The following is a 17,259-nucleotide window of genomic DNA, read 5'->3' on the forward strand; positions in this document are numbered from 1 at the left end:
GATAAGCTCATTCAGGCACTGATTCAAGTGTAGTGCAGGGATCCAAAAATCAACAGTGACTGTTTGAAACTAGTAGACTCCATGCGAAACCGTGTTCAAATACTGCTTAAAAATAGTGGAGGTCATATCTGTTACCAATGTATGTATATGTGAGTTTTGTACATGTATATGTGAGCTTTGTACAATAAACTACATTGTTTGTTTCAATTAATTTGCACAAAGGTGTATAAAAAAACTCAAGTGTTGCCTTCTGCTAAGAGTGGTTCTAACAGTGACATTTCCACTCAAAAACTGTCCAAAATCTGAACCTTTTTACTATGCATCAGTCCATTTTCCTGAGGGCCACTAGCACTGAATATGAATGCTACACATTTGAGTGTGTGGAGACATGCAGTGGGCTGACTCTGTACAGTACTTGGCTATGCTTGGCATAGATGCACTGAAATCAGTGGAGCTTAAGTTAGTCAAGTCCCACTGATTTTCGTGGGTCTGTTCTAAGAATAATTAATGTCTTGATCCAACCCAGTAAGAAATCTTTGGTTTCTAAAGATCTTTTTAATAGTTTTCCTGTTAGCTTTGCCTGGTTTTCACATGATCCAGGCCTTGCTTTAATTCATTGAAATCTCAGTGCTAGCTTTCTAAGGAAAACTAAAACTTGGTAGCAGTATTACACTGACAGATTTTTCCTTTATAAAATTGTGTGGATTATTTTTGTTTATTTTTTATTTTTAATTTGTGGCTGAGAAGATAATTGCTTTAATGTAAACTAATAACAGCAGAGCTACCAGACTTTCTATAGATACCCAGACAGATACAGTAATTGCAGGAGACAATTCAGATGCCATCCCCGAGAACTTCAGACATTGCTTCATTTTGACAGTGGGTGTGTAGTGCGGATTGTGCAATTGCTGAGGGCTCTTGGGTCAGGAAATGAATGCATGTGGCATCCTGCTTGCCTCCAAAACCTCAAATGTTCTCTGTTGCTCACAATGGGAAGTCTGTCTCCCGCCACATTAATATAAGAAGAGAAAAACCCAAAACTCAAAACTAAAGCTTCATGAAAGGCACAGTTTGATAGCAAGCCTCATGGTACCATAGGAAAGTCTTCTTAAACTACATTTGTGTTCATGCAGATTATGCAAGTGAATTTCATGTCAGTTATATGTCATGTGAAGTAATTCCTACTCCCCATCTCATTCTCATTGCATGAGGAATCTGATGTAAGGTTTTTCTTACAGATTGACTGATGACCACAAGGAAGTTGTTAGTAAACTCAACCAATTGTGTTTCAGCTGTGGTTGAATGTGGAGCTGGGAGATACTTTAGTACAGGGTTGGGGAACCTGTGGCCTTCCAGATTTTGCTGGTCTATAACTCTCATCGTCCCTGACCATTGGCCATGCCATACCAGAAGTTGCCCACCTCTGATTTAATATCTGCCTATCCTCTTTGTACATTCACCCTTTCCAGTCAATATGGCTGGCCTGCTTCTCTTCCTCCATGCCTTTGCAGGATGTGATATAGTATCTTTCATCTCAGGCAAGTGTTGGAAAGAAAAACTGTGTGGAGGACACAGATATTATTTTAAGACAACAGCTTTCCTTTCCTGGATGGTACAGCATTCCAACAATTCCATCAACAGAATGTTTTGTAATGTTCATATGTGTCATCCTGATAGTGGCCTAGGAAATGTCAATGAACACAGACAAATCCTATTTACCAGAACAACCAAACTACAGGAAACATTTCTCCAACATCAGATACATTGTTTTGGCATACAGAAAGAACTGTTTTCCAATTGAACATCTGGAGGAATTGTTTCTTGCCCAGGAATCTTCAGGTCTAGAATCCATGTGACTGGGGATGGAAAACAAATAATCTTATCAGCCTCTCCGGACAAAACTTCAGTATGTCATCTCAAGTTGTCAAAAATAGTTGCCTCTGTGTATACGAACAAATGCCTAAAATATCATTGTGTAAAGAGTGCACTTAGCAATATGGTTTTATGTGCCTATAGAGTACCAGTATATTGTTTTTCCAATAACAAAAAATTGAACATTGACTCTAGTCTGGATATTCTATTTCCTCCCCCACACCTCTTATTTTTTACACGTTCTTGGGCAATTACTTAAACAAAATAAGGCATAAGTGCAGTTTTGGAAGTGTGTGGGGTTGTTTTGTTTTTTTAATGCAGGCTCACAGCTTGGGACTTTACTGGATTCAGGATTGTTTTTCCAGAGCTCAGTCTAGTGCACTAACTTCACTTGTTCCTGTAGAGAGTAGATCCAAATACTATTCCATATGCCTTAGTCACATCCAGGTGGTATTTGCAATGTGTACTTTTCAAGGATTACTGTTAATAATCTTGCTGGGGTTTTCTTGCTACATGCATAACCAATTCTCAGAATATTTTAATAATGTGGAGTTTGATGACCGAAATAGCCCAAGGATGTATCCTGGAATAGTATTGCATTATCTTGTCTGCTTCTATGCTGTTAGCAGCCATGTTCATTTCAGAACTAGGGAGCAAAGTTACCTTAGAAACTTTGCAGGAAGGAAGGTACCGTGTAGTGACAAGGGGTTTCGACAAGTATGAGGATTTAGGTGGAATCATAGAATTTTAGATTTGGAAGGGGACCTGAGGGTCATCTCATCCAACTCTCAGCAATGCAGGAATCTCAACAGATGACCATGTATATGGTTTCTTTACCTTGGTGATGGCATTCCTACCTCACTAGAGAGAACTCCTTCCACAGAAAATGGTGTCTGATTTCCCTATGAAAGTAGTTTGATGAAAGGCGTTCACCCCCCTTTTCCTTTTGGGGAAGGGCAATAGCTCAGTGGTATAGCATCTGCTTTGCATTCAGAAGTTTCCAGGTTCAATCCCTGTCATCTCCGGGTAGGACTGGGAGACAACCCATCCCAAAATCCTGGTGAGCCACTACCAGTCTATGTCGGAAATACTGATCTAGATGGGCCAATAGCCTGACTCTGTAAAAGTTAGCATCCTGTGCTCGTATGATTTCAATTTTTCTTGGTAGCAGTCTTCCATAAACAGCTACACATTAAGGATCTTAGTTTATATATATATATATATATATATATATATATATATATATATATATATATATTCTATCTTTATATAAATATTCTATCTTTCTTTTAAAAGACTCCATGGTGCTGACAAATCAAGAAAAGCTAAAAGCTATAATAAAAACCATCCTATTAGCTTGCTGGTGTTAACAACAGTAGCAACTAGTGACAGCAATAACAAAAACCTGAAAAGCTTTCAGATCACAGATGCTCAGCCAGAGGCCTTCTTAAGTAACCAAGGAAGTAGCCAACTCAATCACACTTAGAGGGTCTAGTGCAGGCATAGGCAACCTTCGGCTCTCCAGATGTTTTGGCCTACAACTCCCATGATCCCTAGCTAACAGGACCAGTGGTCAGGGATGATGGGAATTGTAGTCCGAAACATCTGGAGAGCCGAAGGTTGCTGACCCCTGGTCTAGTGAATATCAGCTGGTAGAACAATAGATAGGCACCACAAGAGAAAAAATAGTAGAGCTCATCTGACCACGAGGGTCAAGGTCCTGTCATTGCTTAATAGTCACTTTAATTTCTACCATATGATTTCATGCTAGCTAGGGGGAAAACCTGCGGTGTAAATAGTATTTACAATTAATTTATGGTTGTGCCCATCTAATACACATTAATGTTAAATCATCCTTAGTTATTATGCTATTTTCCCCTGTTGCTCTCCCCCACTGTCATCTGCTTTCTTTCCTTAACAGGTTAGTCTTCCAACATCTCCATACAGACTCCCCAGATATAACCAGAGATCCATGTTTCATATGTTATTCTTTTGTGTTGGAATATTTTGGCTAAATCATGTCAATTTATGAGCTAGACATCTGGTAATGTGCCTTTGCAGTCTAGCTGAAAAAGAACTTTCAGTGACTGTCTAATTCAAAGATAATGTCTAATGTTATAATAGAAAATAAGCTACTTTTAAATTTCATGAAGTTCTGAGACCATGACAGTCGTAGGTGCTAACAAAGTGCTGTGCAGTTTGGTGTATTGGTACACTGCTAAATTTAGAAACACTTCTGGGGCATTATGTGACTGCTGCCTTAAATAAGCTGTTTTTTCATGTTGGTCTTGCTTTCCATGTTTGAGAGAGGTTGGGTGCTAGTTCCCACTGGCACTGAGTGCCATATTCAAGGATTCGTGTTCAAAATCACTGGCTTTGAGTATAAAAGAATAACAGGAGCAAACTATTTCAGGATTGAAGTTAGTCATTTATTTGGGCAGGATAGCAACTCCTTGGCAACTAGCTTACTAAGCCCAACACTCAAGGTGTACATTGATACACAGGGGAAGGTTTTGTGCAGTAGTTATAGTTAGATGTCTATATAGAGCTTTAAACTTGTGACGTTAATACAGTGGGGGGACTGGATCCTCAATTGCAGCAGTGGGGAACCTCTGGCCCACTGCCTAATTATGGTTACCAGGCCTCTCCCTTTGTTCTGCTTGCTCATTTTACCCAACCCTGCTCACCTATCCATCCATGTGACATCAGGCATAAGACAGGAAAAGCTTCAAATTGCACTGAATTCAAGCCATAGCTGCAAAGGAATGTTCCTTTGTAATGCAGCTTGAATTTGGCATGGTTTTGTATTTGGTTGTCTTATTGTTTCCCACTAGTTTTTGGCACTTTCCCAAAGTTAGTGACTGGCTGTATAGTTGGATTATAGGTGGAAAGAACTTGGAAGTAAGTCCTGGGAAGCAAATGTTGTTGTGGAAATATGTCATTAAAATGGAAAGACAACTGAAAGGGAAATTGCAGTACTAGCAAGAGGGACTGTGCCTGTGTTAAGTATTGGCTGTAGAAGACAATTTCCCTTGGCATAAACATTTAGGATTTAAATATTGTGCTTGCAAAGCAATCTGCAGTTGCTTGAAGTGGTTGGTTGGTTGGATGAATGCTTGCTTTTTGGAGAATTCCCAATCATACTGGTGCTAAAGCTGTGTTTAATTTTAGATACACATTTCAGAAATTAAATTCATGTATTTAAACAACTTGTATATGAACAGTTTTTGCATAAGATGATTGTACCTTCATTCACATTGTGCCTTCGTTCTACTACAGTTAGAGTAAGATTTGCATGTACAGAGGATGGAAGATTAGCCCTATTTCACAAACTTTGAATTCCTGGATTTACTTTAGATTTGCAACTTTGTTCAGTGTAACTGCAGCATAACAAGCAGTATCAGGGGTGTATCTTTGATGTTCTGCAGTACAGAATCACAGTTGCACTGCTAAGAGGCATTATAGGCTATGGAAATTACTATTACTGATTGTGACAAATGAGAAATGCTAAGCTGCGGATCCACCACAGAGCACCAAAGAAAAGAAAATTACATCAAACTCTAGATTTTATATACTTTGAAGCTGTGTATGATTAAGAATTAGGGGACTAGGGGAGCTAAAAAGTTCATTCTGAGATCATTTAAGATAAAGCGCTTGAACTACAGAGAGGCGTCCTTCTCTTGGATCTTAATCAGCTGATAACCTGAAAGGTGTTTCTGAAGATGTGCTGTTATAGGTTGAAAATGCTGGTATGCATTGATGAGAGAACATTTGCTCTGAACCAGTATTAACTTAAAATCCCTTGAAAACAGATTAATTATAAGAAGATCAGTTTCTTCAAAATAAAAATAGTTTGTTATTTGGGCTTACATATTTCCTGTAAAAGTTAAAAAATAAGTAATTTCACAACTGCATTGTGTGCAGTTAAGTGTAAAGCCATGCTATATTCATTTTTGTTAGATATTTACAAGTTAAGTATTGGAACTAGATATGGAATTGGGTGTCCAGTTATTATTTGTGTGTCCACACCTGTTTGATCACAGCTTTTCTGTTTATTTGCAGGTGCAGGTGGGGCAAGCAGACATCCAATGTCCCATAACAGAGTGTAGCGAACACCTGGATGAAACAACTGTCCTCTACAACTTGCCACATGATGACATCATCAAATATAAGTACTTCCTGGAACTTGGCCGTATTGGCTCGAGCACCAAGCCATGCCCTCAATGCAAGCACTTTACAACCTTCAGGAGGAGAGGCCACATTCCAACCCCTACCAAAATGGAGAACAAGTACAAAGTGAGCATGCTCACCAAAGCTATGGATTAGATGGCACAGCTGTGAGCTGCAAAAGTAGGCCAGGATATGGTGGGCATTAAATGGGCTTTCTTCTCTTACTGGAACCTAATGTAAGATGTGCTTTTAGAATACAAATCTATAGTTTCATACCCTCTACTAGCTAATTAATGTCAGCTTTCCAGAGTAGCTGGCCAGTTAACTTACTAGTTCCTTTCTTTATTGTACCGCGTTGTTGTTTATTTTGAATTAACCATGCAGCCTGAAATATTTCACAGTCTGCAAGTTCCTACATCCCACTAAACATTAGGTGAATACCACCATACTTTTCAGTAAGTATTACAGTAAGTTGCATGTATCCATGGTTGAGCTTTCTGTAGGTTTTAGCTATGCTGTTTGATAACTGCAGTGGAAGCTAACTTAGAAATTCTTAAGGCCAAACACTTGTTGATTGACTCTTAATTATGGGCCACCTTCTCTTATGTGCTCTGATTCTCAGTAATTAAATAGGAGTACTGAAATAGGTCTGTATTGAGGGGGCCTGTCTGGGTGAATACAGTGTTCAAAACTTGTAAAACTATTTTGTAGACTGACCAAAAGTCAGTTGTATTGTCATGCCAATGAACACAAGAGGTCTCACCCTTCATCTACTTCTTGCTGTAGTTCCCTAGGCCCTCATCTTTTCCAGAGGGTTCCTCACGCCTTCAGAGAAAATTTGGGGGCACTGGAAGGATAAGTCCCATTCGTGCAAGTGAAAGTCTATTGTGCAGGTTCCACAATGGAATATTACCTATTATTACTGTTTACATAGATAATCTGTATTCCCATCTTTCTCCCATTAATATCTAGACATTGGTGTAGAGCAGCGGTTATCAAAGGTGGAATCTACACACATATAAAAAATGTTGTGAAGATGCTTTTTTAAAAAAAGTTTTGAAAAATACATTGAATTTGGCATAGCTCACTGTCGCCATGTAGTCTCACATATCTATATTGCACTTTACGACACATTTATAACGTTTTATTTGCAGATTCAGGCAGGTAGGCGTGTTGGTCTGACACAGTTGAAATAAACAAAAAATATATTAAAAATGTCCAGTAGCACCTTAGAGATCAACTAAGTTTGTTCTGGGTATAAGCTTTCATGTACACTTAGTTAGTCTCTAAGGTGCTACTGGACATTTTTTTTATTTGCAGCTGTATAGCTGAGTTCAAATTGTGGTCTGTAGACCACCAGTGGTTGGTGAGCTTCATTAGGTGGTAGGTGGCATGTCTGTCGATTTGTGTTTGAAGATGGGAGATGGCACATCCATCACATTAAAGATTCATATTGATTATCGATTGTATTTTTATTGCTATGAATTCCAATTGTAATATTATAATATAATATAATATAAAAGAAATGAAAGAAGCAATTAAAATGCAATTAAAAACCATACTGCACCTACCAAAGTGTATTACAATGCTTGACTTTGAAAGCAGTTGGTAAGAAAATCTTGGTGGCACAAGTACCATAAAGCTAAGAAGAATATATATAAGCTCTTTGCCAAGGTTTTCCAATTATATGGAATGTTTTTATTTGCATGGGATGCTGTGGTCTAAACCACTTAGTTTCTTGGGATTACTGATCAGAAGGTCGGCAGTTTAAAGACCTGTGACAGGGTGAGCTCCTGTTGCTCTGTCCCAGCACCTGTCAGCCTAGCAGTTCGAAAGCACGCCAGTGCAAGTAGATAAATAGGTACTGCTGTGGCAGGAAGGTAAATGATGTTTCTATGCACTCTGGCACTTGTCACAGTGTTCCGTCATGCCAGAAGCGGTTTAGTCATGCTAGCCACATGACCCGGAAAACTGTCTGTGGACAAACACCGGCTCCCTTGGCCTGAAAGTGAGATGAGCTCCACAACCCCATAGTCGCTTTTGACTGGACTTAGCCGTCCAGGGGTCCTTTACCTTTCTTTTTGTTGTTGTTGTATGGTGCTCATAAGCTACAAAACACTTTGTGTTCATTATTCATTAATGAAAGGTAAGTTGTCTCCTTATCATTTGCAGATAGGGAACTGAGGCTTCAGTCGGTCACCCCACAAATTCATGGCTGAGCAGATTTGAGTGCTGCATTTTCATATTGATTTGGTGAATGACAGTGATTCTATTTTAACTCCTTTTGAATTTTTGCTCCTGGTCCCTTTTTCAAATTACATTCTGCTGCTTTACTTGTTCCATTAAGTTATGTCAATGTAAGGAGCAGCGTAATGCGAGATTCGGGACTGATGTTATAAGATTAAAGTGCATTATATAACTGAATAGCTTAAAGGTATCTAAATGCATTCCAGTGTATTGCTGCCATCTTCCATGGGTTGAATCCAGATTTGATCATGATTAGAGCAGAGCCATTGATACCAATGTGACTTAGGTTAGTACTGTTTAACGTGTGTCCCATTGATTTTAACTCCAGTTGATTTCAGTGGAAAACATAACTAAGCCTGGATCCAGCCCTTTCTTTACTTTTGAATGGTTTAAACCAGAAACAATGTGTGAGTCCTTCTTTCCATTTATTTATATGACTTACTCTCCACCCTTTCAAGCATGGACTGGAGATGGCATACATAATTTTAAAAGTCAGAATCTGCATCCTGTACACACCTGCACATAGAATAAATACCTAGAATGCTTGATCAACTAGAAATGGAGTGTACTTACCCCTGCCAGATCTTGCATAGCAGCAATGTGCCTGTGTGTCTGGAGCTTTCAGGTGTGACTGGTAGGAAACATTGCTGCCCAACCTTGCAGGTTGTGTGTGGGTCTTGGGTTCATATCTCTGTGTGGATATTAATGAAGTCAGTTGCTGTGTTAGAACTATTTATAGCTTTAAAAATGATAGGCCTATCATTTACAAATATTTGATTGGGTGATTGCCAGGCACTGGACTTCTAGTGAGAGACAGTACAGCTGTGGAATTTTCTCCCCAGGGAGCTCTCTTTCCATTTCTCATGGGGGTGTTGCATACACTTTTTGACTCCTGAAGGGATTTTATGACAATTTTGTGCCATTTCAAAAGACTGCTTTTAAGGTTGCTGTGTTTTATAATTGTTTCATGTTCTGTCTATCTTTGTGCTTTATTACTGTAATTTATTATCTGGAGACTGCTGTGCAAATTGAAAAGGGGGATCTGAATAAAGTAATTAAATATAAAGTAGCAGGTCTTCCCTCAAACCTGGAGAGTTAATTAAATTTAGGAACTTGGAAGTGTGCCAAAGATTTGTGTGCTTTCTCCTCCCCCTCCCATCTTACAGTTCCCTTCTCCATATCCTGACTTTCTCTAGCCACAGATTGTCATGACATGCAAATTTACAAGCTAGAGTTTGCCAATTTGGACATTATGACGAACTGTGTTTTAAGAAAACCAGGAAGTAGAGAACGGAACACTCAAACAAAAGTGGAAGTGGAAGCACATGGAGCCACATTATGTACCTGAGCCTTGAAACCATCTTTCAGAGGATTGTTTTATGAAGTCTGAACTAGGCAACTGTCTTTAGGTAGGATATATGCTATGGTTTTCTTTTTCTTTTTCGTTATATATAAATATAATTGTAACATTAAATAAGGTATGCACTATCTGTATCCTTCGGAAGACAGTGGAAGTGCTGTGTCAGAATCTAGATAATGCTTTTTCAAATTGCTCTCCATTCACAATCAGAATTTAATGCTTTTTGTGACTCCCATGTCCCCGGGTAAGCTGTGATGAGGTGTGATGAGAAAGTTAGAATAAATGTCTGCTGTAGTAAGATCACTGTTTATATTTATTTCTAAAATAAGAATCAGAAGTTGTAAATGTCCTGGCTTGCTTTTGATCCAGTTTTGCCTTGGAGAATTCCCTGTGTTTACTATGGTGAGCACTTTTCTTAGTCATAACTCAAGTGAAACCCCCTTTGTCCCACAGTACATGAGAGCTGCTGGTAGCAACTAGAAGACAAAAAAATAATAATCCCCCGACAGCAGGAGTGTAGAACATGTGCCCATCATCCCTGGCCACTGGTCATGCTGGTTGCATGTACCCTTTACCTGCCATATATAAAACCAGCAGAACAACAGTGGGAGTCTAAACAACAATCACCTTCCATATTTTATTATACTGCACAAACTAAAAATGGACTTGTGTTGTGGGAATTTCTTGTGCAGGCAATTTGGGGGGGGGGGAGGGGGATGTATTCAGTTTCTGCCTAGCCCAGAAGTTTGTTTCATTTTCATTTCTCATTTGTACTCTATCTTTGTACATTTCTGCCTTTTTGCAACCTATAGCATTTAGGCAGGTGACAGATGAAGTGAAGACTTGGTGTGATTGCATGCTTTTAGAAATAGAACACCAAGGATGCCTACTGAAGTATCCAGCAGACAGACTCTGTTATGTTAACTATGTGGGATTCTCTTTCATCAGAGGAAAAGTCAATATAGAAGGGCAGGGAGAACTTTCTCATTGTACTTGGTAGATGCTGAACAATGGAAGCTCAGATTCCTTCTTTTCTTGAAGCCTGCCACTGAATTATTGTAGGAAGTATATCCTGTAGATGAGAAATGAAAAATTTATCTGCTTCTCATTAGCTACAGAGGCACAAATAAATAATATTAGTGGGAAGGAGATGTATGGAATCAGATACATTCCGTACTTTTATAATACTTTTAGAGGTTGGCAAATCGTTAGTCAAAAAAGTCCTCCTCCAGTTATATTTAAAAGTAGACTAAAATGCACAAATCGGTTAAAAACAAATATGCATAAATATAATTTGAAAACATATGTAAACGTCAATAAAACATTTGCAACAAATGTAACTAAATCATGTGTCTTGATAAGTCCACTCAAACAGAAACACTGTCTAAGACAGTGTTGTGAAGGTGCCTCAGCTGATGTCAATAGGCAAGAGTTCCAGAGCCCAGGGGCTGCCACGCTAAAGGAGCGATTCCTCGCAAATGTTCAACAAATATAGCACTTATAAGAATGCAAGCTCCACAGACAGAGGTGGTTGAATAGGCACATACAGGATGAGGTAGTTCCATAAGCAAACTGATCCTAAGTCATTAAGGACTTTATATACCAATAGTAACAGCTTGTGCTTTGCCCGGTAATGAATCAGCAGCCAGTGCACATTCATGAGCACAGATGTAATATGCCGACAGACTTCTGTTCCTATTAGCAATCACGTTGTAGCATTCTGCACTACCTGGAGTTTCTGGACCAAGTGCAAGGGAAGCCCCAGAAAAAAGTGTGTTGAAGTAATTCAGTCTTCAGGTTACAAATGCTTGCGAGTTCTGGGCTCATGCTATTCTCATCCAGGAACAGTCACAGCTGTTGCACCAACCAAAGCCGGTGAAAGGTGATCCTTGCTACCAAAAGCCACTTGGACCTTCAGTGACAAAGCTGAATCCAGGAACATCCCAGTTGGCATAGCTGCTCCTTCAAGAGGGAGCACAACCACATCTACAGTAGGCAATCATTCAGTTTCTCAGACATGAGAACCATTCACCCACAGAGCCTCTGTTTTGACAAGTTTCAAGCTCATAGCGTTTCCCCTCATTTAGCCCAAGACTGTATCCAGGCTCTAGTCCAGGAGCAGTACAGCCTCTCCCAATTCATTTATAATGGAGAAATAGAGCTACATCTCAGTAGTGTCCCTTTCCCCATTTTACAGCTTTTAATGTGCAATATAGTACCATATAGCACAGCATGGGAAGGACTCATTCAGGTGGGAAAAAATGTTCCTCTTGTCCTTCCGCTGCTCCTAAAACTCTTCTCTCCATCCATGAAGCCTCAACAGAACTACAAGACTTCTGTTTCAGGATGGAGCCTTGAAAATGATATATTTCCTCTCATGAGGTGGGGAGAATCTGCAATGTCTTGTTATTGCCCTTAATATTAAATACAGAGCTACATTATAATGGCTAGTGTAAGGAATGTTGAAAATGCTGGCCTTCCCAATAAGCAGCTGGGGATTTTAGTTTTTTTATTTATTTATGTGGCACTGTTAGTTAAACACAACTTCCATCTTATGTTTGTATTAGGCCACCTTTCCTGAGCTAAGTGCCTTACAGTTGCCTTACTGTTGTTTAGAGTCATTTCAAAGAAAGTAAAAGGGATGTAGCAGGATTATTTGAGGGGGGGGGGCCTGAATCATCCATATTGGAAAATTAGCATGCAATGCCCACACCCTAGTTTCAAAACCTTTTCTGCAGACTGGCCTGCCAGTAAGTTCAGTAACCAGCAAACTGTTTGCTAACAGTTGAGGCCTCTCATGCTGCATTTCTTTATGAATGAACTGCTGGTTTGGCTAAGAAGCTGCAAAATTATCAAAGCCATTAGTGTGGCATTCTTCGCCACCCCCCATTACTTAGTCATCCGCCATGGGTTATTTGGGGGAAATGCTCATGCAATCTGAACTGTGGCTTCCTAATCACATTTATTGGGCAATCTTCAAAATTGTTTTGTTGTTTTGTGCTCTTACTTATACAGATACAGTGCCCAACCTGCCAATTGGTGTGGTGTTTTAAGTGCCACTCTCCCTGGCATGAAGGTGTCAACTGCAAAGAGTATAAAAAGGGAGACAAGCTATTACGTCACTGGGCCAATGAAATTGAACATGGGCAAAGAAATGCTCAGAAGTGTCCAAAGTGCAAGGTAAGAGAGTGCATAATAAGTTACGTTTCTGTTTGGTGCACGAATATTCTGTGAAGTTTTCCAAACTGAGATGCCTTAGTGAAATTCATGTTCACCAAGTTAAGTGTCATCAGTTCTGTTAGATTCAGAATAAACTTGATCCCTGTCATCTGCTGACATTGCTGCTCTTTTACAGAAGTGCTTATCTGTCACCCTATTTATGTTTGTGGTAGCTGAACTGCCGAGTTTCGAAGCGCTTAACATTGCTGGTCTACAGAAAAATAGAGAGAGAACTCAAGCCTTTCAATACAAGTTAATGAATGTGTTTGATATTTATGGAATAGCACTTTCACAAGAAGCAAGATTCTGAGGGATCTTGTTGCACCATTCTGCACGAGGAACTAATAGTGCAGAGTTGGAGAAAAGGAACAAATGAACAAGATGCTGATGTGGGTTAACCTGGCAATGACTGACCTGGAAAGGGATCCTGGGGGTGTGGGTGGATAGCTCAATGAAAATGTCAACCTGGTATGAAGCTGTTATTGGGATTATTAGGAAAGGAATTAAAAAGAAAACTGCCAGAATAATAATACATTTGTAGTTTTGGTCACTGCATCAAAAAAGAAAAAGAAAGAAAGAAAGAAAGAAAGAAAGAATATTTTTCAGCTGCAAAAGGTGCAGGAAAGGACAACCAAAGTGATCAAGGAACAGCTCTTCTTTGAGAAAAGATTACACTGAATGAGGCTTTTTAATGAGTCAATGGGTAGGCATGTAAGTAAGGGGAGACATGATAGAGGTGTGTCACATGCAGTGTGGAGAAAGGGTGAAATCTCTTCTATATAACACTGGAACCTGGAGTATTGTGAGTAGACTCTTAAATCCCATCTCTAACATCAAACCTAGTTTAATATATAATGCCTATATATATACACATTAAAAATATGAAATCAATAAAGTTTGTATCTTTCTTTCATAGTAGCCTGTTTGATATAGCGCAGGTGTGAGATTGACCTATAATTGAGACAACACTTTAAAAAGTAACATCATAACATTTATTATAGGAATTAATATGTGTACAAATGGGATTAATTTAAACATCACAATATAATGTGAGGTTACAACTATGAATGTTATTTCTGCCATAAAATTGATATTGTTGATATTGTTACTAAGGAATGCAGGATTCACTTTGGTCAAAATAAAAGGTAAAGGTAAAGGGACCCCTGACCATCAGGTCCAGTCGTGTCCGACTCTGGGGTTGCGGCGCTCATCTCGCTTTATAGGCCAAGGGAGCCGGCGTTTGTCCGCAGACAGCTTCCGGGTCATGTGGCCAGCATGACAAAGCCGCTTCTGGCGAACCAGAGCAGCGCACGGAAACACCGTTTACCTTCCCGCTGGAGCGGTCCCTATTTATCTACTTGCACTTTGATGTGCTTTCGAACTGCTAGGTGGGCAGGAGCTGGGGCCGAGCAACGGGAGCTCACCCCGTGGCAGGGATTCGAACCACCGACCTTCTGATCAGCAAGCCCTAGACTCTGTGGTTTAACCCACAGCGCCACCTGGGTCAAAATAAACCCCTGCTTAAATCCAGGGTCTAGTTATCTCTGTCATTTAAAAGTGGTTTTTTTTTTTTTTTTTGGATTGAAGTCTTTACACAGATCCAGCCCTCACTCTTCTGCTTATTGACTTGATGGATTTTCAGCTGCAATAAGGATTTATTTATGGGCCAGGAACACCACTGTGGCTTTAGGTTCCCTGTTGCTTGCTTGCTTGCTGAAGTCTTTCACATTCGTTAAGCACAAAACTTCTCAAACTGTCTATCACCAGCTGCTGTCTTCTGTTACTTCCCCTTCAAGAGTTTCTTGAGGCTATGAATCTTCCTCTCAGGCTTAACCTTTCCCTTTCAACACTGATTCTTCTCTGCCTGTTCTCCCTGCATTCTTTAGTTTGCGCTTCCTTTCTCAGGCTCTTTTCTGCCTGAATTGAGCTCCAGCTGACCCTCTTGGTAGTTCTTTGCCTGGTGTTTTGTTCTTCTGATCACAGATACTCCCTTCTATTGAGTATGTTTTTAGAGTGACCCTCAGATTACCATTCTAATGCTCCTGGTCAGTATAGATACCAATTACTTCTAGTTCTGCTAACTGCCAAATATGCACCTACCCTTAGCAAATGTAACTAAGGCTTTTGTTAGCTGCCAGGCCTCCATATGTCATAGTCTTTGCAGAGGTTTAAGCCAGGCCTGATCAGATACAGCTTTACCTCATGTTTCATTTCAGGCTGAAGTATTTAATCATAGTACAACTCTTAACTCTAATTTTACCTTAATGGCTCATCCAATGAAGGTGAATGATAGGATACACAAAAGGAAGTACCGGTACTTCTTCAAGTAGCAACTACAGAATTCATTACCACAGGATGTAGTGATGTCCAATCATTCAGGCCACTTTAAAAGAGGGCAAGACAATAAAAAGGCTGTCAGTGGCTACTACGGTACTCATGATGGTTATATTGCCTCGGGTATTGGAGGCAATATGTCTCTGTGTTCCAGTTACTGGGGAGCACAGCCTAGAGTACACTTAGACCTGTGTCCTGTTGGTGGTTTTTCCATAGGCATCTAGCTGGCCAGTGTGGGAACCAAATACTGAACTAGCTAGGCCTTTAGTTTGATCCAGTAGGACTGCCCTTGTGTTACTATGGGCTTCAGCTGGTGCTGAATGGTTGTGACCGCAGCCTTCATCCCAATTTTGGAGTTGGGTAAGGGTCAGGGATAACTGCCAGTTTGATTCCCACACATCTCTTCAGCTTTAAAGTTTGGAGAAAAGCTTAAGATGCCTGCCAGAGGGGAATGCTACACTTTTGATGGCATGCATGGTGTGTAAGATTGATCAAACCTTTCTCTTAGTCATTACTCTAAACCAGATCTCATTTACCTTTGACACATTTCAAATAAGAATTTATTTGACAGATTGACATACAGGATGTAACTGGTTTTGGTTTTGTTTGTTTGTTTGTTTCTCTTGTTGCGCATGTTTTTAAGTAATATGGATTTCTTTTCCCTCCTTGCCCTTACTTGGCTGAACTTTTCTATATATAGAAGAAAGCAAAAAGACCAAATTAGCTTGTCCCTTGAAGGTATGGGGGCAGGATGATATCTAGAAGTTGTCTTGTGTAAGCCCTGTTGAAATGAATGGAAACTGCACAAGGGTGCTTGGATGGATTATGCCTGTAGTACAGGTAGATAGAAAGGCTTTTGGTCCCTTGCAGTTCTGATTCTGTGGTAGAAGAAGCTATATGAACAATGTGGAATATGCAGAGAAAGGAATGACAGCTGCTGTGGACAAATGCCAACTTTTGTTTTATGTTAATGCTACAGCATTAACTCTTCCTTTGTACTATGTGGTTCTTATTAGAGAGGTTGCATAGCTCAGCAGTGGCATTATGGCAAATGATGTGACATAACAGCTGAAACAGTATTATTGTATTTCTCTAAAAGGATAGCCTGCAAAGATCTTGAAGTACCTTTTTCATATCGATGTTCACAAATCTCTTTCATGTGCTGATGCCTGCATGTTGATTTTACAACTTTATTTTTTTCTGACACTTAGTAAATAGTAAACTTGTGACGACTTACACAGAAAACAATAATGGTTTAAAGTGAGACATTTTCCAGTTCATTTCTTGTTTTTAAAATCTTGTGGCAAATATCTGATTAAGAGAGCTTGATAGCAAGCCTGAGAAAAATCTGCACTGAGGACTTTCAAAGTGTTAGTCAATAATGGTCAATGGAATTTTTGTTTGATCACAGCTTTGTCTACTTTGCTGTCAAATTCTCTTTGGATGAGATCCAACATCATGCCAGCAGATGTAATAGGAATTCTCCCTTCATCTCCTCTGCTCTGCTCTGCAGCCTCCTGTTTGTCCCAGTCTTCTCCAGAGGGCCATCCAACCCTAAAGAGCAGGTGCAGAGGCTGCATGGGAAAGAAAGCAGGATCACGCCCTATTTCCACAAGAGGAATTGTGTTGCATCTCATTAACTATGTTTCAAAACTAGTCAACTGAAACAATTGTATTATTTTCATGCTGATAGATCAACCACTCCACATTTTTGTTTCTGGATACTTTGTTGTTGTTGTTCAGTCATTCAGTCGTGTCCGACTCATCGTGACCCCATGGACCAGAGCATGCCAGGCACCCCTATCCTCCACTGTCTCCCGCAGTTTGGCCAAACTCATGCTAGTCGCTTCGAGAACACTGTCCAACCATCTCATCCTCTGTCGTCCCCTTCTCCTTGTGCCCTCCATCTTTCCCAACATCAGGGTCTTTTCCAGGGAGTCTTCTCTTCTCATGAGGTGGCCAAAGAAATGGAGCCTCAACTTCAGGATCTGTCCTTCCAGTGAGCACTCAGGGCTGATTTCTTTAAGGATGGATGAGTTTGATCTTTTTGCAGTCCA

General features: G+C 39.9%; 1 protein-coding gene across 1 annotated transcript in view; it reads left to right on the plus strand.

Moving 5' to 3' along the window:
- The window catches only part of RNF217 (ring finger protein 217), a 39,964-nt gene that overhangs the window by 10,658 nt on the left and 12,047 nt on the right, over positions 1-17,259 (plus strand). Inside the window, exons 2-3 of the mRNA XM_033143725.1 lie at positions 5,935-6,168; positions 12,665-12,829. Of these exons, the coding sequence (XP_032999616.1) occupies positions 5,935-6,168; positions 12,665-12,829 (399 nt within the window). The remainder of the gene's footprint in view (positions 1-5,934; positions 6,169-12,664; positions 12,830-17,259) is intronic.

The sequence above is a fragment of the Lacerta agilis genome, chromosome 3, assembly GCF_009819535.1.
Source record: "Lacerta agilis isolate rLacAgi1 chromosome 3, rLacAgi1.pri, whole genome shotgun sequence".
Classification (NCBI taxonomy): Eukaryota; Metazoa; Chordata; class Lepidosauria; order Squamata; family Lacertidae; genus Lacerta; species Lacerta agilis.